The sequence below is a fragment of the Dasypus novemcinctus genome, chromosome 4, assembly GCF_030445035.2.
Source record: "Dasypus novemcinctus isolate mDasNov1 chromosome 4, mDasNov1.1.hap2, whole genome shotgun sequence".
NCBI classification, from domain to species: domain Eukaryota; kingdom Metazoa; phylum Chordata; class Mammalia; order Cingulata; family Dasypodidae; genus Dasypus; species Dasypus novemcinctus.
Genome location: NC_080676.1, coordinates 74,882,582 through 74,905,186, shown reverse-complemented (window position 1 = coordinate 74,905,186; position 22,605 = coordinate 74,882,582). Strand labels below are relative to the sequence as shown.

At 42.9% G+C, this 22,605-nt stretch overlaps 1 protein-coding gene across 1 annotated transcript in view; it reads right to left on the bottom strand.

The window, feature by feature from the left end:
- Positions 1-22,605, bottom strand: part of SLC12A8 (solute carrier family 12 member 8) — a 201,031-nt gene that overhangs the window by 131,561 nt on the left and 46,865 nt on the right. Inside the window, exons 3-4 of the mRNA XM_004465818.4 lie at positions 7,912-8,058; positions 4,264-4,455 (exon numbers count right to left, since the gene is read on the bottom strand). Of these exons, the coding sequence (XP_004465875.1) occupies positions 4,264-4,455; positions 7,912-8,058 (339 nt within the window). The remainder of the gene's footprint in view (positions 1-4,263; positions 4,456-7,911; positions 8,059-22,605) is intronic.

Sequence of the window (22,605 nt, the reverse complement as noted above, 5' to 3'; positions counted from 1 at the left end):
TGTAAGTAAAATGAAAGTAGAAAGTGGTATTTAATAAAAGAAAACATGAAATTAATGAAATAGAAGGAAAAAACAATAAATAGGACACAGAAAAGAAAAGCTGAGCCTTAAAAGAGCTATGAAATATAAAAAACCCTAATTAAGAAGAAAATCCAAAAATAGAGACTATTAGGAATGAGGAAAGAAATACAACTACATATAAAAAAAGAGCTTAAAGGAATGAATAGAGTATACGGTGTGCCATAAATTATGGTAATTTCATATTACACAATATAAGTAGCTACTTAAAACCCATTGGCTAAAGCACTAATCCTGAGAAATGTCTAGAACTTATTTTTAAATGAGAAATATGCAAAAAGCATTTGAAATTTGTCCCCATATTTGTAAAAACCAGCAACCACCTAAAAAGCTCATGACTGTGTGCATCTGAGTAGGGGAGAAGGTACAGAGAACTCTAGGTGTTTATATAGGCCTCCTCAGGAACCTGGAGCTAGGCTTTTTCTTCACATTATCTCTGATGTGTTAACTGGTTGCAATGAACATAATTTTGTAATTGTAAAAGAATTCTATATAACAAAAATGAAAGCAAATGTATTAAAAGTATTATTAGGTCTATGCAGAAACTGAATATAGGGCGCCTACAGCCCAGCGCAGGTGCGTGCAGGAGAGCAGCCCGGCCCAAGGAAGCTCTGCCCCCTACCTGCTCACCCAGCGAACGCGAGGCCGGGTCTGAACTTGGGGCTCCCTGGTAGAGATGTGGGCAAAGAGTGGCCTACCTGCCAACCACAAATATTACTCTTCATTGGAAAACATTTCTATAGATTTTTAAAACTACGTAAACATCTCCAGAGTTTATTATATTTCTTAAAAAAATACTTTCATCTCCTCCTAAGGTTTATTATCACAGGCATCCCTTTTCCTTTTTCATTCTCTACAGAGAAACTTCTGATTTGCTGCTATAAGAGGCAAGGGATATCACCCACCTTTTTTTTTTTTTTGTCTTTTTTTTTTTAATGTTACATTAAAAAAATATGAGGTGCCCATATACCCCCCACCCCCTCACCCCTCTCCTCCCATAACACAACCTCCTACATCATCATGGGATATTCGTTGCACTTGATCACCCACCATTTTAAAGACTGTAGGTGATCTATTTTCAGGGTGTGACACTGCCATTATATGGTAACTGTTTTAGTAAAATTGCACTTTCACAATGCCAGGTGCTTTCCTTTTCACCTTTGGGTGTCTACCTAGAAGACTAGAACAGTTCCCTCACAAACCCTCTTGCTTCCTGCCACAAAATTCTTGGTTTAAGGTTCTAGTTTGGTTGACTGTATGTCCTGCTTAGGTATTAACTCCCATAATGAAAACTCCAGGTTTATATCAGCCCTATAAGAGCTTTCCCATCCTCCTGCTTAAGCGATTTTGTACCGACCATTTAAGCCATTAGCAAGGGCTTTTAGACATGAGGTGCAGGATGAAACCAGCCATTTGGTGTCCAGGATAAGTAGCTCCAAAGGCCTGAGGGCCCCAAAGTGAGTGGAACAGGGGATGAGGCTGTCATCTCCATCAGCCAGGGCGTCTGACCAGCAAGGCTTCAGAAAGATGAGGGAGGCAAGGGTTTTGGAGGAGGAAAGGCAGTGAAAAGTTTGTGAAGTTCATTATTTTAAGGGTTTGTATTTTCTAAATTTCAATGCTTTAGAGCAAGGGTTGGCAAACTATGGCCTACTTGCTGCCTATTTTCTTAAGGAAAGTATTTTCATGTACTGTCTATAGCTACTTTCACACTACAATGGCATAGTTGTGACACAGACCTATGACCCATACAGCCTCACATATTTACTATCTGATCCTTAACAGAAGTTGTTTGCTGACCCCCACGCTGAGGCAAAACCAGGCAATGTATTCTGGCTATCAATGCAAATAAATGACTATTTATGTGCCCTGAAATGAAGGGGTTAAAAAAAGCCAGGAAGAGGGAATCTCAGGAACCCCACCCACACCTTGAAGGGAAAAAAAAGTCTCAAATCAATAACCTAATCTTCCACCTTAAGAAACTAGAAAAAGAAGAGCAAACTTAAACCAAAGCAAGCAGAAGAAAAGAAATAATAAAAATTAGAGTGGAAATAAACGAAATAGAGATAGAAAAACAATAGAGAAAAATCAATGAAACTGAAAATTAGCTCTTGGCAAAAAAACCTTTAGGTAATCTGATGTAGAAAAAAGGGGAGAAGTCTCAAATTACTAAAATCAGGAAGGAGAGGGGGCATTATTACCATTCTTATAGAAATAAAAGGATTATAAGAGAATACTATGAACAATTGTATGCCAATAAATTAGATAACCTAGTTGAAAAGGACAAATTCCTAGAAACACGCAAATGATCAAAACTGACTCAAGAAGAAATAGAAAATCGGAATATGCCCATAACAAGAGATTGATTTAGTAACCAAAAGTTTCCTACAATGTAAAGTCCAGGACCAAATGGTTTGACTGGTGGATTTTACCAAATGTTTAAAGAAGAATTAATATCAACCTTTCTCAAACTGTCACAGCACATCAAAGAGGTCGGAATACCACCCAGCTCATTCTACAAGGCCAGTATTACCCTGATACAAAAACCAGATGTAGACATTGAAAGAAAACTACAGACCAATTACCCTTATGAATAAAGAAACAAAAATCCTCAACAAAATACTAGCAAACTGGATCTAACAACACGTGACAAGGATTTACAGCAGCCACACCCAGATCCCCAGCTCAGGTCAGCTTTGGACAAGACACAGGCATAGAGGCTCGGAGCACAGGGACTCCAATGCTTCCCCTCAGGCACAAAAGGAAACGAGGAAAAACAAGTAGGGGTGCTGAAGCTATGACTTCTCGGGCTGTAGCTGCCAGCTCTTAGGAAATGTTTGCAGACATCATTCCTTCCAAATCAGTTCAATAACACAGCTCCCCCTCTCTATCCAGACTGCAGCAAGGGTCTTCGCCTGTGGCGGCTGCTTCAAGAGGCAGCTTGTCATCTACCAGAGAGGGGGGGAAATAGCAGATGTTTGTTTGCCCATCTGGCTTGGCTACAAAACAGCAGAGAAGTGAAACATCAATATACAAATCCGCAGGGTCATAAAGTACACTGATCGTTTTTTACACACCTCTCAAACCTCCAGTAAAGATAAGTGCCCTTTAGAGCGCAGGGGCAATCCATCTGCCTTTCATACATCTGTGTGCCACCCCCCCACCCGGCGCACACACACACACACACACACACACACACACACACACGGCTTTGTGCTAGTAGGGAATCAAACGTATTTATGCTGAAATATCCTGCGTCTGAGGCTTAATAAAACTGGTGCTTTCTCTGAAACTCTTGTACTCTTACTTACATTGTTTTACAACCACCCTTGAAATGCTTACAAAGAGCTGCTTCTTAATTTCTGCACTTTGTTTCCTCAGCATTAACTCACTATCCCTGTGTTTTAGCTAAATACGCCTTCACATTTCTCTCTAACTCACTGGTTTTCTGAGAGCCTGTATCCAACCCAATGAAGCCGCCTCCCATTAGTCTTCTTCTCAGGCAGAGCAGCCCGCTCGGTGGTTTTCAGCCTCCCTGTGAGGGCCGGGGGCTGTCAAATGCCCCTGAGAGCTCCACCTCATTTGAGAAGCGCCTGCTTCTAGGAAAGTCCTTTGACACAGACTAAATCTCTCCTCTTCAGTGCAAAAGTATCCTAGGGACAAGGAGCCCAGCTGCCACCTGGCGCCAGCCACTGCTGTGCACATCCTCCCTAGAAGGGGCAGCAAGCATGCTTCCAGGCCCAGCCCCTGCTCCCTGGTCAAATCAAGAATTCACGAGCGGGAGCTGATGTGGCTCAAGCCGTTGAGTGCCCGCCTCCCACATGGGAGGTCCCGGGTTCAGTTCCTGGTGCCTCCTAAAGTAAAAAACAAAACAGACAGCAAGCAGACAGACGAGGGAGCCATCTCGGGGGGTGAGGAGGAAGAGTTCACGAGGGGTAGAGGGAAAGGAGCACTGGACTAAGGGGTCAGGACTCTGGACAGTAGGCCTGGCTCTGCCACTGAGCGCCCTCTTGGAGCCCCGTGTGTTCATCTGTAACAGGGGGCGATTGTCCCCACCCTTGCCTCTCAACCAGGTCGAATGAGAAAGTGCCCGAGAAGATGCTGGTGAGCAGCAAGGCAAAGGACGAGGGGACACACGCTGGCAGCTCCGGGCCGCACTCCCTGCCCTGCTCCCCAGCCCGGGCTCACCTGTCCAAACACGTAGAGCAGCCCGATCGTGCCTCCCGTCTGTCCACCAAGGACGGAGGAGATCATGGAGTAGACGCCACCGCTGCCAACGCTGCAATGCGCCCCGACCCCGATGCCAGACAGCACGGTGACGAGGGCCACGAGGACGACGAAGGACACCAGAAAGACGCCCACGAGCACGCCGGTGTTCCCCTGCAGCAGAGCAGCCAGGAGCCAGGTCAGGGACCGGTGGCCGTAGCCCTCCCGGAGCGCTGACCTCCATCCCCTAACCACAGTGCCGGAATCTGGGGGAAAGACCTGGGCCGCCAGAGCCGGGGCCTGCAGGCCTTCTCAGTGAGAGGCGAGGGCCTTGCTGCAAGCTCCCGACAGGGCGCTCCGCCTCTAGGATAAGGCAAAGCAACTCAGGGCACGTGTGAGGCTCCTCCTGTCTGACCCTCTCCACCTCCCCAGGCCCTGTCACCCCTTGCCGGTAGCCCTGATCTGTAACACAGGGATAATAACACTATTTATCTCCATAGGCTGTCAGCTAATATTAAATTTTAGGAGGATTAAATACATTTGAAGCACTCCGAATACCATCTATCATATAATAAGTACTCAATAAACACTGGCTGCTACTGCTAGTGTGTTGTCCTGACTGCACGGGATGGGGATGACGAGGCCTGCACATACTCTACCTCTGCAATTTCCTCCTGTTTAGCCAAATAGACTGGGGTAGAAGAATCTCGGCTCTCTCTAAAAAAGACTGGTAATAGCAATACGAGAATGTTTACAAAAAGATCGGCGAGTGCCAGAGGCCACACTGAGTGGCGGTGACAGCGCAGAGCCAAGGACTGAGGCTGGGGAGAAGGACGAGGAGCTCAGCAGAGGCCCCACCCACCCCACCCCTGAGACTGTGGGTGCTGTCAGGCTATTCAAGAAGGAACCCAAAGGACAAGCATGGTGGTTACTTATTTTGCTGATTTTATATTTTTATCAAAACTACATACTTGCTGTTGCCTTCCTTTGTTCATGATTTTAAATTATCTGCATGTGATAATAAAATAGGTTGTACCAACAAAATCTTTTAGTTTTCATATCAAAACTGACATTTTAACCTTTTCCAAACTATAAGCATGCTGCCAAATGATCCTTTAAGGTACATATTATATATACACATTTTTTTTTCTTTAATTGATATATTTTTTTCAGGTTCTGGGGTTGGGGATTGAACCCAGACTTCACGTATGAGAAGCCGGGCCTCAACCACTGAGCCACATCAGCTCCCCATAGTTGGTTTTTTGGTTTGTTTTGCTTGTTGTTTGTTTTTTGTTGTCACTGTTGTTGTTTTTAGGTGGAGCTAGGAACCGAACCCAGGTCCTCCCATGTGGGAAGCAGGTACTCAACCAATTAAGCCACATCTGCTCCCCAACATTTTATATTTTAAAATAATTTTGGCATGAGTACCACTTATTTTAGTTCTACACCATCCCCTAGAAACTACATTTTAACTTTCGGTATTTCACATTTGCCTTTCTTCATAATCAAATATGATTTTCAGGAAAAGCTAATGTCAGAGGTGTAAAATACAGATCATGTTTAGGGCAAAAAGATATCTCTGTGTGGGAGGCAGGCTCTAAGGTGGCCCGAGCAGACCGCCACCTCCTGGGTGTCACACCCTTGCGCACTTCCCTCCCTTGAGTGCTGGCTGGACCTAGGAGCTCATTACTCATGAATAAGATACTGCAGAAGTGATGGTGTGTCACCTCAGAGCACAGGATACAAGAGACCGTGGCTTCTGCCTTGCGTGCCTGCTCTCTCGCGCGCTCTTCAGGTGCTCGCCCAGGGGGGTGGCAGCCACTCGGCCGTGAGGAAGCCCTGAGGAGAGGCCCATGGGTCGAGGCAGGAAGGCCTGTCAGCAATCTCTAGGGTGATCCTCGAGACAGTTCCTCCCCCAGCCGAGCCTGCGGATGAGACTGATACCCTGGCTGACAGCTTGACTGAGCCTCATGAGAGAGTCTGAGCCACAGGCACCCAGCCCCACAGGACCTGGATTCCTGAACCACAGAAATGGTAAGATAATACATATTCACTGTTGTAAGCTGCTAAGTTTTTGGGGAATTTGTTATGCAGCAATAAACAACAATTTATAGCTTCCCTTTGAGGGATGGAACTGGCACTTCTGGATGGCCAGTCCTCAAAATAATAACAACCCACTGAGAGGAATAAGAGGAGGCCCTTAAAGCTTTAAGAGATAATTCTTCTCTCCTTCCATAACCATTTCCTTTACCAAGCAGGGCTCAGGGCTTCCTTTGCCACAGCTGCCAAGCTGTGGGCCACCCTTCGGCACAGGTCGGAGGGGTGCTGGGCGGTGAGGTGGCCCCTGGGAAGGGGCAGAAACAGGGGTAGAGCCCTGAAGTCTGAAGCTGCCTGCCAGGCTGAGGCGCCCGGGCGGGAGGCTTTGTGTTGAATAAGTTCGGCAGGGGCATGAAAGGCATCAGTTCTAGGCATCCACACCGGAGAGGCTGCTGACACCTGTTCGAAGACTGCCTTGCATTAATAAAAAGAATTTCAGACCCTCCAGGTGCCGTGGCTAAGGCTGAACCCCGAGTGAAGGGCCTGGGCATGGAGTGGAACGCGGTACTGGAGAGGAACAAGCGCCTACGGAGGTCCGGCCGCACCTGGGCTTCTTGGAGTGGCAAAGGCCTCGTACGCTCTGCTGAAGTGAGCTTTAATCCCCTGGAGCTTGCCCATACCTGGAGACGCCCCTTCTCTCTTTCACCTGCCTAGTCCGGCATATACCCTCCACGGCCTGGCTCAGGCCTGCCTCCTCCAGGAAGCCTACTTAGATACCTGAGTGACTAGAGCACTCGCCACCTGTTCCATTCTTAGCGATTTAATGCTGCTTTGAGACCGTTCTTGGATCCCTGATGTGAAATCTCCCACTATGGCTATTAGCTCCCTGAGGGGAGGGAAAGTGTCTTGTATTTTGAGAGTTCCATGGGCGCTTAGGGATACCTAGCATACAACAGGCACTCATCAAGGTTTAACCCTTGACTGGTTTGCCTTTTGTTCGGAGCAGCCAGTTTAGTTTACTAAAGTCCCAAGGAAAAGTCACCATGTGAAGAGCTGAGAAACCCTGCTCAGAACATGCATCTGCCTGGAAGACACTTTCTCATAAAACACTTTGTTCCCTCCGATGCCTGCAATCTCATGTAGTGGCTCTGCCTCCAGGTCGCCTGTCTCTGAGAGGTAGGCAGTTTGTACCTCTGAGCAGGAATCCCTGCACATAGTCCTACCTGTAGGGTCTGGGTGGAAGCAGGGAAAGCAACGAGGGCGAGAGCAGGTGCCCTGAGGGAGGGCCCAGGACAGGAGAGCTGGAGGGGGTTACCCGTTTATTTCTCTCATCACCTCTCACCCCACCCAAGATGAGCCCTGCCTTCTGTGCTCATAGCTCTCTAGCCGAACCCCTGGTGAGGATTCCACTCAGGCCACCAGCTGAGGCCCAGGTTCCCAGGATTCTTGTTGAGAGCAATGCTAGGTACTCCATGCACTGGCTTTTTGTTCATGTTTTGGAGCATCTGTGCCTTGGGAAGCTGCTGCCGGCCCTGTGGAACACCCAAGAGCAACAGAGTCCCCCATGTCATGGGCCACCAGCTCGTCACTCACCACCAGCCAGCCGGTCCTCAAGAAAAGGACGACCCCAAAAATGTTGATCATGCAGGAGGTGAACACACCATCCCAGGTCCCGAACAGCACTGGCTCCCACACGAACAGCTGGATCTTCCACCAAGGCTGGGGCTGGGCAAGGGCCCCCTGAGGACAGAGCAAAGGGAAGTCAGCTCAGTTCGTTCATTCATCAGGAAGGCCTGGCAGGGAGGGGTATGGAAATAGGACAGGTAGGAAAACTCAGCTTAAAGAAACTTCCCCCTTATTGTGGCAAGGGCAGGCACATGCATGCACCCGCACACACTCAGCCTCGAAGACTGATTATTCGGAAGGATCACTGTTCTCTCCTAATATATCCATAGGTAGCAGGAACTAGTTGTTCATCAAACCCAGTTCCCTTTCCTTCTGGCCACACAGCTAGACCCCTCTCCCATGTGACTGAATTCTGGCAAAAGAAATGTTAGGTAGATGTGATGGATGACACACAAGCCTCTGAACTCCCCTCCACACCCATCAGCTGGATTTTGATGCTCAGGGCAACAGTGATATGTGGAAGACAGTGGATATCTGTCACCTTGGGTCTCAGAATGACTGCGTAGAGCAGAAGCCTATCTCACTGGATTCTCCATGAAAAAGAAATGAACTTCCATTGTGTTGAGTCATTCAGATTTGGGGTTTATGTCTTTTAGGAGATCATGTTACCTTAACCAATACATTCTGTTGCACTTTGTTTCCTTAGCTAGTGATTCCAAGAACCTTCTATCAGCTGGGGGCAAAAGGTGCACTTGGTCATGTAGAAAAGTCCAAAGAGGGTTTGCAATGGGAGACGCTGAAGTTAAAATCCCAGTTCCCTGATTCTGTGATCCTGGAAAAGTTACTTAAGATCCCCAAACCCCAGTTTCTTCTTCCATAAGTTCAGAATACCTACCTTGTAAGATTGCAGCAATCAGAGAAAATGTATGGTAAGTGTGCAACAGTGCCTGGAACTTACCAGATGCTCAAGAAATGGGCGTTGTTCCTCTTGGTGGTAGACTAGGTGATGTGGTGAACTGTCCACGACAGGAGAATTTCTCTAAGCAATTAAAGGGACTTCTAATGAACTAAGCCCTGACCTTAGTCTCTCTGTTATTATAGCATTTTTTCCCTTGAGCCCTTCAGAAGTGCCCTTAATTTTGGCCAAGAGAATGAGTTCAATGGTATTTCCAAAGAGATGGGGGTAATTATTATTCCTTGCTTTTTAAAATATATATTTAGGCCTCCATAATGTAAGATGAATAAAAAGGGTTCACAAATGTTAAAGAATGTCCTTTCATTTATGGAGGGCTTATGAAACATTCTGCCTGCTTTGGGCTTTACTAAAACTGCAATCGGCAGTTTCCTAAGATGTGCAGGACCCAACCTGCACACAGCATGCAGGTGCTCTAAAAACCTGCTTGAAATCCTGATACATGGTGGGGTTTGCTAGGCTGCACTGAAAATTCCAGGGTAACCCATTATATGGCAGGAGAAGACCTAATGACTATCTCAAGTCCTTCTGGGAGTTTACTGAGCTCTAACAGGAGGGGAGTGGGGACAGGAAAATAAACTGGCTAGAAGTCCCTACTGCCAGGCAGCACCCATGCCTTCTTAGAGGGAAGCAGTAGCTGGGTGGTTGGGGGACCTGCAGTTTCCTGAAGCAACTGTGAGACTAACCGTTAGTAGAGGAGCACAGAAGGATGGGCAGGAGCCTGGCAGAATATGGAAAAATCAGGCAGCAGATTAGAAGAGGGACAGCATCAGTCTACCAAAGAGATGAGCCACCCAAAGGCTGAGCACTCTGAAGTTAGTGAATGCAAAATGCTTGACTTCATATTCTAGGAAAAATAAGGAAATAATTTTAAACTGTGGGAGAAGCTTTAGCTACAAGGATGGTATTTTCAGTATTGTCTATAAACAGCTTAAAAGAATTGGAAATGACCTAAATGTTAAACAAAAAGGGATTGTTAACTACATCATGATAACAGATGACCATGCAGATAACAAAGAATGATGGTCATTGGAAGAGGCAGGTACAAAACAGTATTCATGATAAGACCTCATCTTTGTAAAATCATAAAGAAAAAACGTATGGTATATGTGCATAGAAAACAAATACATAACAAAATGGTAACAGGTACATTTGCTGGTGTTTGATTCACAGATAATTTTAATTCTCTTTGTACTGTATTTTCTAGTTTTTTTTAAACAATGCTCTTCTTGAAAGTTGAGTAATAAAAAAATCATAAAAAATAAAAGTTTGAGAAAATGAACTGGGAACTTTGCCAGAGTCTCCAGTGCTGCAGTATGGAAAGAGCTCGGACTGCTCAGGGCAGGGCTTGCTTGCTGCCAGTGCACCTCAATCTTCCAGGCAAGTCTCTCCTGTGAACACAAATGTGGGTCTTCTGGTGTAATTTAGAGGGTTCTAAATTTCCAATTTTGTTATCTTTTGTCTAAGAAATCTTACCTAGAATAAAATTACCTAAATTAGAATCTGATCTGCTGGGAGGGCACATTACAGATTTTGGCTGCCATGTGAAAGCGTGCCAAGATATCCCTAATATGCAGGGATAAATCTATCTTGTGAAAGTTATTGATCTGTTGCCTGGGAATGTCACAAATTAAGAGATTTCTTGTATCTGAATCCTTATAAACTAGATTCTTGATACTAGTATAGGACCCGGGTTTTAAAACTGAATAGTTACTGAGGATTGTGGGAAGATGGCACAGTAAGGAGCTCCAGGAACTCAGTCCTTCCACCAAAACAACTATTAAGCAGCCAGGAACTGTCTGAAAAACTATTTTGAAATTTCAGAGGCCAGCAGAACACAGTACAACACCCAAGGAAGAGCAAGAGGAAGAGGCCAATAAATTACAGTAAAGAACAGTAAATTGCTCTCTGGGCAAAGGCTTCTGGTGCCCACCTCCCACTTCTGTGGTACACCACCACAGGATCCATGCCTGCTAATTCACTGGTGACAGAAATGATGTGTGCAAGGAGTGCCGTGCCACGCAGGGGTGTCCCCTGCATGAGGGAGCCCCACGTGCAGGGAGTGTGCCCCGCAAGGAGAGCACCCCATGTGAAAAAAAGTGCAGCCTGTCTAGGAGTGGTGCCACACACACGGAGAGCTGACACAGCAAGATGATGCAACAAAAAGGAGATGCAGATTCCCAGTGCCACCTGATAATGCTAGCAGACACAGAACACACAGCAAATGGACAGAGAGAGCAGAAAACAGGTGGGAAGGGGAGAGAAATAAATAAAATAAATAAATAAATCTGGTAGCCCAGTACCAGAGAAAGAATTAAAGGACACCAGAAAAATAATGAATGAGCAATATGAGAATCTTAGTAAAAAGACAGAAATTTTTAAAAAGAGCAATCAAAACTACTGGAGTTGAAGACCACAATAACTGAAATGAAAAAATGCCCAGGAGGTTTTCAAGAGTAGAATGGAGCTGGCAGAAGAAAAATATCAGTGAACCTGAAGACCGACACTAGAAATGAGTCAGGCTGAGAAGCAGAAAGAAAAAAGAAACATTAAAAGCAAAAATAGCCTAAAACACCTCTGAGACACCATCAAGCACACCAGTGTACACATTATTGGAGTACCAGAAGGAGAAGAAAGAGAGAAAGGGGAAGAAGGAATATTCAAAGAAATAATGATAGAGAAATTCCCAAACTTAGCAAAAGACATGAATAAGCACATTTAAGGAGTCCAGAGAACACCAAACAGGATAAACAAGAAGAAAAATACATCCTGTCATATACTGATCATACTGCCGAATGCAAAGGACAAGGAGAGAGTTCTGAAAGCTGCAAGAGAAAAGCAATTTTTACACAAAGGGAGTCTCAATAAGATTGATTGCTGATTTCTCATCAGGAACAATGGAAGTCAGAAGGTAGTGGGATGAAATACTTCAAGTGCTCAAAGAAAACAACTGCCAGCCAAGAATTTTATATTCAGTGAGACTTTCTTTCAGCAATGAGGGAGAAAGTAAGACATTCTCTGATAAACAAAAGCTGTGAGTGTTCATCACCACTAGCTCTGCCCTACAAGCAATACAAAAGGGAATTCATCAGACTGAAAGGAAAGGACACAAGACAATAATTCAGATGGCATAAATAAATAAAGACCTGTGGTAAAGGCAATCAGTAATAAATGCCAGTATTATTGTAGTGTAGTCTAGTAAACTTCTTACTTCCTGCAAGTGCTAAAATGCAAAAGCATTAAAGGTAATGATAAATCTATGTTTTTAGACATACAATGTACAAAGATATAAGCAGTAACAAATTTTAAAAATAGTGGGGGGGTAGAGGGTAATAGGAAAAGTCTATGTGCATCCAACCAAATACGATTGTTACATATTTAGGATGTTAACTTTTAACTCCATGGTAACCGTAATGAAAATAGATGAAAAATATATCCAGATAGAAATGAAAAGGCACTTGTTTTAGTTTGCTAGACTATTGAAAGCAGATACCATGAAATGGATTGGCTTTTAACAATGAGAATTTATAAGCTTATGGTTTTGAGGCCATGAAAATGTTCAAATCAAGGCATCATCAAGACGATGCTTTCTTCTTTAAGATTGGCTGCCTGCCCCTGCCAGCAATCCTGGACTGCTGTGTTACATGACAAGGCACCTAAGGGCAACTGCTGGTCTCCCCCTTCTCTTCCAGGTTTCAGGGTCTTGCTACCATGACTTCTTCTTTCTCTTTATGTATTCATCCCATTTATAAAGGACTCCAGTAAGAGGATTAAGACCCATCCTAAATGAGGTGAGTCACACCTTAACTGAAAGGGCTTCATCAAAAGACCCTACAAACAATGGGCCCACATCCATGGAATTTATTAACTTTAAGAACATCCTTTTTTTAATGCATACAGTTTCAAATCAACTCGGCACTGAAAATGGTACAACACCAAAAAAAAAAAATCAAATAAATGTAAAAGTAGTATTAATGGAAGTGTGTGGGGGAGGAAAGGTATAGGACTTACAAAAACTAAAGAGCAAAATGGCAGAAGAGAGTCCCATGTAATCAGTAGTGAATTTAAATGCAAATGGATTAAACCCTCTATCAAAAGGCAGAGATTGGAAGAATGGATTAAAAAAAAAAGCATGACCCAACTGTAGGCTGTTTACAAGAGACTCATCTTAAGTTCAAAGACAAAAGAAGGTTGAAAGTAAAAGGATGGAAAAAAATATACCATGCAAGCAGTAACCAAAAAAGAACTGGGGTGACTATACTGATACCAGATAAAATAGACTATAAGTCAAAAACAGTTATGAGGGACAAAGATGGTCATAATATAACAATTAAGGGGACAATTCAACAGGAAGATATAACAATTATAAATAAACATGCACCTTAGAGCAGAGTCCCAAAATATATGAAGCAAACACAGAATTGAAGGGAGAAATTGATGGTTCTACACTGATAATAGGAGACTTTAATATATCATTCTCAATAATGGATTGAACATCTAGTCAGAAGGCTAATAAGGAAGTACAAGATTTGAATGATATGCTAAATCAGTTGGCTATATGAACTAACAGATATATATAGAATACTTCAACCAACAAAAACAGAATATACATTCTTCTCTAGTGCACATGAATCATTCTCCAGGCTAAACCATATGTTGGGTGACAAAACCAGTCACAATAAATTGAAAAATATTGAAATCACACAATATATACTGTCTGACCACAATGGAAAGAAGCTAAAAATCATAATACAGAGAAAAATGGAAAATTCACAAGTATGTGGCAGCCAAACAACATACTTTTAAGGGAGCAATGGATTAAAGAAGAAATCAGAAGGAAAACTAGGAAATATCTTGAGGGGAATGAAAATGAAAATACAACATACCAAAAACAATGCAGCAAAGGCAGTGCTTAAAGGGAATTTTATAGTTCTAAATGCTTACATTAAAAAAGAAGAAAGACTTCAAATCAGAGTCCTAACCTCAAAACTGGAAGGAGTAGAAAAGAAGAGCAAACTAAACCTAAAACAAGTAGAAGGAAGGAAATAACAAAGCTTAGAGCAGAGATAAATGATATAGAAAACAAAAACACCAATGTATCAACAAAACCAGAAGTTGGGGACTTGGAGTTGTCCTCAATGATATTGCAGGGACAGATGCAGGGCATTATATATCCTGCCATAACCCACTGAATGGACTGGGAGAAAGTGTAAACTACAACATAAACTATAATCCATGCTGTGTAGCAGTGCTCCAAAATGTACTCATCAAATGCAATGAATGTACCACACTAATGAAAGAAGTTGTTGATGTGGTAGCAGAGGGGTGTGGGGAGTGGGATATATGGGAACCTCTTATATTTTTTAATGTAACATTTTGTGTGATTTATGCATCTTTTTAACAAAAAAGATTTAAAAAACACAAAAGCTGGGTTTTAAAAAAGATCAATAAAATTGACATACCTTTAACTAAACTGACAAAGAAAAGGAGAGGAAACAAATAACAAAAATCAGAAATGAAAAGGGGGACATTACTACCAAAGCCACTGAAATAAAAAGGACTATAAAAGGATTCTATGAACAACTGTACACCAGTAAATTAGATAACCTAGATGAAATAAACAAATTCTGAGAAACATACAAACTACCTATATTGAGTCAAGAATAGAAGATCTCAATACACCAATTACTATTAACAGTAAAGAGATTGAAACTGTCATCAAAATCCTCAGAGAGCAGATGTAGCTCAAGTGGTTGAGCACTTGCTTTCCTTGTATGAGGTCCCAGGTTCATTCCCCAGTACCTTCTAAAAACAAACAAACAAAAAACCAACTCTTATTAGGGAGCAGATGTAGCTCAGTTGTTGAGCACCTGCTTCCCATGTAGGAAGTCCTGGGTTCAAAACCTGGTACCTCCTTAAAAAAAAAAAATCCTCTCAACAAAGAAAAGCCCAGGACCAGATGGCTTCACAGGCAAAATCTACCAAACATTTCAAGACCTAACTCCAATTCTGCTCAAACTTGAAAAAACTGAAGAGGGACAACACTACCTAACCCATTCTATGAGGCCAACATCACCTCCATACCAAAGACAGATAAAGATTTCATAAGAAAATGACCTTATACGGAAGATTCAATGCGGATCAGCAGAATATCCCTGTCTACATAAAATAACATGACTTTAAAATGCTGTTTGACCTAAAGTAAGGGGGAAATGGAAAGGAGAAATGAGTTTATATGGCTACGAGTTTCTAAAAAAGAGTCTGGAGGCTGGCAGAAGGATTGCCCTTATGCACAACTGAGCAGAGTCAGAGAGACAGATAAAGCAGATACAACCCCCAGATATTGGTTCCTTTGAGGGCTAAAGAGACCCATGGGAGTTATGGTCATGGCCGATGGGGTTAACTACCAGGTCAGATGGCCCCTCTTTGGAAATGGTGTTTATGTGTGATGAATCTGGACTCAGATGGGATCTCCCTTCATAAGACTTTCATGCTAATGTGCTGGAGGTGCAGTTAATGTTGGGGTTTAAGATATATTTAGGGGATTTGAATCTCTGGACTGACAATGTGATAGCCAGGTCCTGAGCCTCAACAGACTCCAGCACCTACAATCTGTTTTATTGGACTTACCACACTCAGCTAAGATGGAGTTGAAGAAGGACAACCACCACACCATGGAGCCTAGAGTGATTACAACTGAAAGTGGGAGGATTGCATCCAGCATCCATGTGGAATCTGAGCCTCCCCTTGACATAGAGGTGCAATGGACACAACCAATCCAATGTCCACATAGAAGAGGTGGCATTGGATTGGGAAAAGTGGACATGGTGGCTGATGGGTATGGGGAAAGGCAGGAAGAGATGAGAGGTGGAGGCGTCTTTGGGACATGGAGCTGCCCTGGATGGTGCTTCAGAGGCAATCACCGGACATTGTATATCCTCACAGGGCCCACTGGATGGAATGGGGGAGAGTATGGGCCATGATGTAGACCATTGACTATGAGGTGCAGAGGTGCCCAAAGATGTACTTACCAAATCCAATGGATGTGTCATGATGATGGGAGGGAGTGTTGCTGGGGGGGGGGGGGGGAGAGGTGGGGTGGGGGGATGGGGTTGAATGGGACCTCACATATATATTTTTAATGTAATATTATTACAAAGTCAATAAAATAAAAAATAAAAAAAAAAAAGATTTCATAAGAAAAGAAAACTACAGACCACCATCTCTTATGAATATAGATGCAAAAATTCCCAACAAAATACTAGCAAACCAAATCCAACTGCATATTAAAAGAATTATACACCATGATTAAGTTGGATTTATCCCTGGTATATAAGGTTGGTTCAACAAAAGAAAGCAATTAATGTGACACACCACATTAACGGAATGAAGGGAAAAAAAAACACATTATCTCAACTGACGCAGAAAAGGCATTTAACAAAATCTAGCATTGCTTCATGATAAAGAACACTTAGAACAAGGGTGTAAAGAACTTATACTCAGAAAACTATAAACCATTGCTTTAAAAAATCAAAGAATATCTAAATAAATAAAAAGGACATTCCATGTTCATGGATTAGAAGTCTAAATATCAAAATTCCAAAAACATTCTTTGCAGAAATGGAAAAGCCAATGATCAAATATTTATGGAAGAATAAGGGACCCCAAATAGCCAAGCCCATGAAAAAGAAGAATGAAGTTGGGGGACTCACATTTCCCAAATCTTAAAACTTGTTATAAAAATCAACTCAGAATTGATTAAAAACCTAAATATAAGAACCCAAACTATAAGTCCTAGAGGGAAAATGTAGGAAAGCATCTTTAGTACCTTGTGTTAGGCAAAGGTTTCTTAGATTTTTAACACAAAGAACAAGCAACAAAATAAAAAATAGATAAATGGGACCTCCTCAAAATTAAAATCTTTTGTACCTCAAAGAACTTTACCATGAAAATAAAATGACAGCCTACACAATGAGAGAATATTTTGGGAAGCCACATATTTTAGAGGTTTAATAACCAAAATATATAAAGAAATCCATAAACTTAACAACAAATAGCAAACAACCCAATTTAAAATGGGCAAAATATTTCAATAGACATCTCTCCAAAGAAGATATACAAATGGCCAGAAAGCACATGAAAAGATGTTCAACATCGTTAGCTCTTAGGGAAATGCAAATCAAAACCAAATGAGAGGGAAGCGGATTTGGCTCAACTGATAGAGCATCCGCCTAACATATAAGAGGTCCAGGGTTCAAACCTAGGGCCTCCTGATCCATGTGGTGAGCTGTCCCACATGCAGTGCTGATGCACACAAGGAGTACCATGCCATGCAGGGGTGTCCCCCATGTAGGGATCCCCACGCACAAGGAGTGTGCCCCACAAGCAGAGCCACCCTGCGCGAAAAGAGCACAGCCTGCCCAGGAGTGGTGCTGCACACACAGAGAGCTGACACAGCAAGACGATGCAACAAAAAGAGACACAGATTCCTGGTGCTGCTGACAAGAATACAAGTGGACACAGAAGAACACAGAGAATGGACACAGAGAGCAGACAATGGAGGTGGAGGAAAGGGGAGAAAAAAAATTATTTTTAATCTGAAAAAAAAACCAAAACCACATGAAGACACCATTTCACACCCATTAGAATGACTGCTATTAAATAAACAGAAAACAAGCATTGGAGAGGATGTGGAGAAACAGGAACACTCATTCATTGCTAGTAGCAATGTAAAATGGTGCAGCCACTGTAGAAGCCAGTTTAGCAGTTCCTCGGAAAGGTAAGTATAGAACTACCTATAAGCTGGAAATCCCACTACTAAGTAAATACTCAAAAGAATTGAAAGCAGGGGATTGAACAGATTTTTTTTAAAGGCAAAGATATAATGAAAAAAAATTTTGGATGACACATAATTTACACGAAAGCAATGCTGTCACCTCCTGTGAGTGACATGGGCGAGAACCGGGCCCCTTCTCCTTAGGGAGAAGGGGGCAGCTTTGGGCAAGGCAAGGAATTTCCTGTAACAACGCGTCTTGTGTATTTGGAATAACTATTTAAAAAAAAACAAAAAAAACACACACAAAAAACACACACAACGAACAATCAACGTCCCCAGCCACGTTTGCAGAACATCGACTGCTGTTACCTTCACTGTTCCAGTTTTTAAACGTTCAGAGCTGCATTATTCACAATTACCAAGATGGACGCAACCCAAGTGTCCACCAACCAATAAATGGATAAAAAAATATGTGGTATATATACACAATACAATACTATTCAGCCATAAAAAGGAATGAAGTCCTGATACATGTGACAACATGGATGAACCTTGAAGACATCATGTTCAGTGAAATAAGTCAGACACAGAAGGACAAATATTGTATGATCTCGCTGACTTGAAACCATTAGAATAAGCAAACTTATAGAGTCAAAATCTAGAATATAAATTACCAGGGGATGAGGGGAGATGGGAAGTTAAGGCTTGATTTAACCTACCTGGAATGATGGGAATGTTCCTGGTAATGATGATGGTGAAGGTAGCACAAAACTGTGAATGTAACAGCACTGAAATGTTATCTGAATATGATTTGAAGGGGGAAATGTTGGATTGAATATATTGAAACAATAAAAATCTTAATAAACCCATGGAACTACACTATACGGACAATGAACCCCAGGTTAAATCATGAACTTTAATTAATAGTTCAGTTATAAACATGTGCTATGGGAGTGGATGTGGCTCAAGCAGCTGAGCACTCACCTCCCACATGGGAGGTCCCGGGTTCAGTTTCCGGTGCTTCCTGAAAAAGACAAAAACAAAGCAACAAGCAAAACTAATGATAAAATCAACTCAGGGGAGCTAGTGTGGCTCAGTGGTTGAGCACCGGCTTGCCAATATGAGGTCCCAGGTTCAATTCCCGGCCCCTGGTACCTTAAAAAGAAAAAAAAAAAAAGTGCTATCATCAATTGTAGCAAATGTTCCACACCAATGCAAGGTGTTGGTGGTGGGGTGGTGTATGGGAATTACGTATGATTTTTCTGTAAACCCACAACTTCTCTAATAAAGAAAAAAAAAAGTATTACTGAGCTCTGTAAGAAAAAGTGTTTTCCTCTATTTTTGGGGGGAAAAAAGTGAATGGTTACTGAATCACTATCAATGCTAAAAGTCAACAATTCACACTAATCTGGAAAGAGAATAAATTAGAACAGCAGTGGCCAATGCATGTAGGATTCTAGGTTCCAGCTCAGGCAATGGTCACGAGCTCTGGGTAACACCATTTTCCCTTTCATTCCTATAGTTCTAGGGGTAGTAGCAGCTGCCGGCATTTAATCTTGGATTATCTGATTTTTCCTTCAGCCCTCCCATCACCTCTGTAATCAATTCTGTGTATTAAATTCCCTCTGAACTACCTAGACTAGTTTCTGTTTTCCTGATTGAACATTTACTATACATGGGTCTCTAAACCTCCTTTTATTCCAACTCCCTGGGATTTTAAAGGATTATTTGGCAATTGTTTAGGATCAGAGCCTAACAAGTGGTTAAACAAATTTCTTGCTCAATTTTCCAATTCAAAATAAAGAAAGGTAGAGAGAGGGATTGTGAGCAGATGGCAGAGTAGGAAGCTCCAGAAATCAGTCCTGTCACCAAAAGAAATATTGAACTGACAACTTTCTAAATCAACTATTTTGAAACTCCAGAGTCTAATGGGACACAGTGCAGCATCCAGGGAGGAATGTGAGGAAAGGGTTGGTAAACTGCAATATACATCAGTGAGTTTCACCTAACCTACAGCAGCTACCATTTCTCTTTCCCCAGACTTGTGATAGGAAGGAGTGGGGACTGAAGCACCAGCAGCTTGCTGGTGGCAGTGTGGGACATAAATAAGTAGTCCTCTAAACTCAGGTCAGTGGTAGTGTATGGTCTGATCACGGACCTCTATCTCCTTGGGCAGAGGTGGCAGAGGAATTTTAAAAATACTAACCTTCCTCAAAACAGTTAAAGGGTTGCATTAACTGGGAAAGGAAAGATTCAAGAAAATACAGGTCCAAAAGCCTTAGAAAAAGCTCCTGGTGCCCTTGCTGGCCTCTCTGCAACTCCCTCCATGACACAGGATGGAGCCAGCTTGTGTTCCCATTGTGGGTCCCTGGTCCTGTTCCAGAGGGAGCACTATAGCCCCTTTGTGCATACTGGGGTGTATGTATGTCAGTACCAATCCACTGGGTAGAAATATAAGAGACTGTTCTCTACCCAATGGGAATGTGTCTTGGGCTTGCCCTCCCAGAGTTTATCCCAAGAGCACGGAAGCAGCTTGCAGACAGCTAGATGAGTATGAGAAACAATGAAATATAAGCTGCCTTGAAAAATGGACTATCTACATTAAATCACTCAAGAGAGTACTCAGGAGGGGGAGAAGGTCTATTTCAAAATGAGTAGAAGAGACATTCAGTCAAACTCCTGAAAATCATAAATGGGAAATTCCTAAGGCCTCTATAATCACAAGCCCATTAAAAGAAGCAGGCCCCATGGCTCCAGCTCCATGTAGACTCAGACAAGACAGAGAGGACCAGGCACTTCCCATTTTCCTTGGGCTGATCTTTATAGGAGGGTTACTCTGTAAAAGAGACCACCAGTCAAAGCAGAGCCTATTTGCAAAGACTGTAAAAATGCTTTTTGCTTTGGTTTGTTTGTTTTGATTAGCTCCTGATATTCAAGAAAATATCTGTCATATTACTAGCTGGATACAAACTTAAGGAACAGACAGCACATGTATTAATCCCAGAATTAAAATATGAAAAATGTATAGTGTATGACAAAAAAAATGATAAGACAAAGAAATAGGAAATGATGGCCAATCCAAAGGAACAAGAAAAAATCCAGAACCATCAATGAAAAGAATCTCATTTTAGACCTATCAGACAGAACTTCAAAAAATGAACCTCAAAGATGGTGTTGGGATAGGCAGGCAGGGCTCAACTCACTCACAAAAACAACACAAAAAAAATCTGTCTGAGAGACCTGCTTTGGGGGTCAGTAGATCAGGACAGTGCCTGTGCAACCCCCAGGAGAGTAAGGGAGAGACAAGAATCTGACATGAAAACTGAGTTACTACCCCGCCCCATGGTGGCTGGAATAGCACCCATCCCCACCCTCAAAGTGATCAACCTGGATAAAACCCGTGGCTCACTGCAGCTGACTGAGAGGGGTACAGATGTCTTGCTCCATGGGAAGTAGGAGAGTGCAGCAGAGGGTGGAGAGTAGTTTCTTTCAGGTGAATTTGGCCAGCAGAGCCTACTTTGAATCTAAACTCTGGCCATACCAGAGAAGCAGGGTTTGAAAGAGATACTGCCGTGGAAAGGTTCACTGATGAGCACCATCTGCTGGCCAGCCAGAAAACCACAAGGAGAAAACCTGCTTTTAGGTCTCTCTTAACCTGAACCACTGGGAGAATATCTGCACTCCATTAGTGAGTCCCTTGTCCAGTTTTTTTTTTTTCTCTCCCCTTCCCCCCCCCCCAGTTGTCTGTTCTCTGTGTCCATTTTACTGCATGTTCTTCTTTGTCCGCTTCTGTTGTCAGTGGCATGGGAATCTGTGTCTCTTTTTGTTGTGTCATCTTGCTGCATCAGTTCTCCGTGTGTGCAGTACCATTCCTGGGCAGGCTGAACTTTCTTTCATCCTGGGTGGCTCTCCTTATGGGGTGCACTCCTTGTGCGTGGGGCTCCCCTGTGCGGGGGGTACCCCTGCGTGGCAGGGCACTCCTTGTGCACATCAGCTCTGCACATGGGCCAGCTCCACATGGGTCAAGGAGGCCCAGGGTTTGAACTGCGGACCTCCCATGGGGTAGACGGTCGCCCTAACCACTGGGCTAAGTCCACTTCCCTGGCCCAGTTTTAATAACTTAAGTTAGGCAATTTTAAAGACTCTGAATAGGTTGAACCAAAAATCAAAAAAGAGCTATGATTACAAAAACACTAGGCAAGAGTAAGAAACTAACCTTCAGAGTAAAGTCACCACTGTTTTCAGATGCTTAGACATCAGCAAAAATTACAAGATATACTAGGAAACAGGAAGAGATTGCCCAGCCAAAGGAACAAACCAAATATCCTGATGAGATACAGATTTAAGGAAACTAATCAATAATAATCACACAAATCTCATAAATCAAAGAGTTGAAAGAAAATATGACTAAGGAAATTAAGAATATTAAGAAGGTGCTAGGTGAGCATAAAGAACAATTTGAAAGCCTGCAAAGAAAAGTATCAGAGCTTATGTGAATGAAAGACATAATGGATGAAATTAAAAATACATTAGAGGGAAACAGACGTGGCTCAACTGATAGAGTGTCCATCCACCAAATGAAGGGTCCAGGGTTTGATCCCCAGGACCTCCTGAGCTATGTGGTAAGCTGGCCCATGTGCCGTGCTGCTGCACACAAGGAGTGTTGTGCCATGCAAGGATGCTCCCATGTAGGGGTGTCCCATGCGTAAGGACTGCACCCTGTAAGGAGAGCCACCCCACACAAAAAAAAGTTCAGCCCACCCAGGAGTGGCGCAGCACATATGGAGAGCTAACACAGCAAGATAACACAACAAAAAACAGAGATGCAGTTTTCCAGTGCTGCTGGATAATGCAAGCAGACGCAGAAGAACACACAGCAAATGGACACAGAAAGCAGACAATAGGGGGGAAG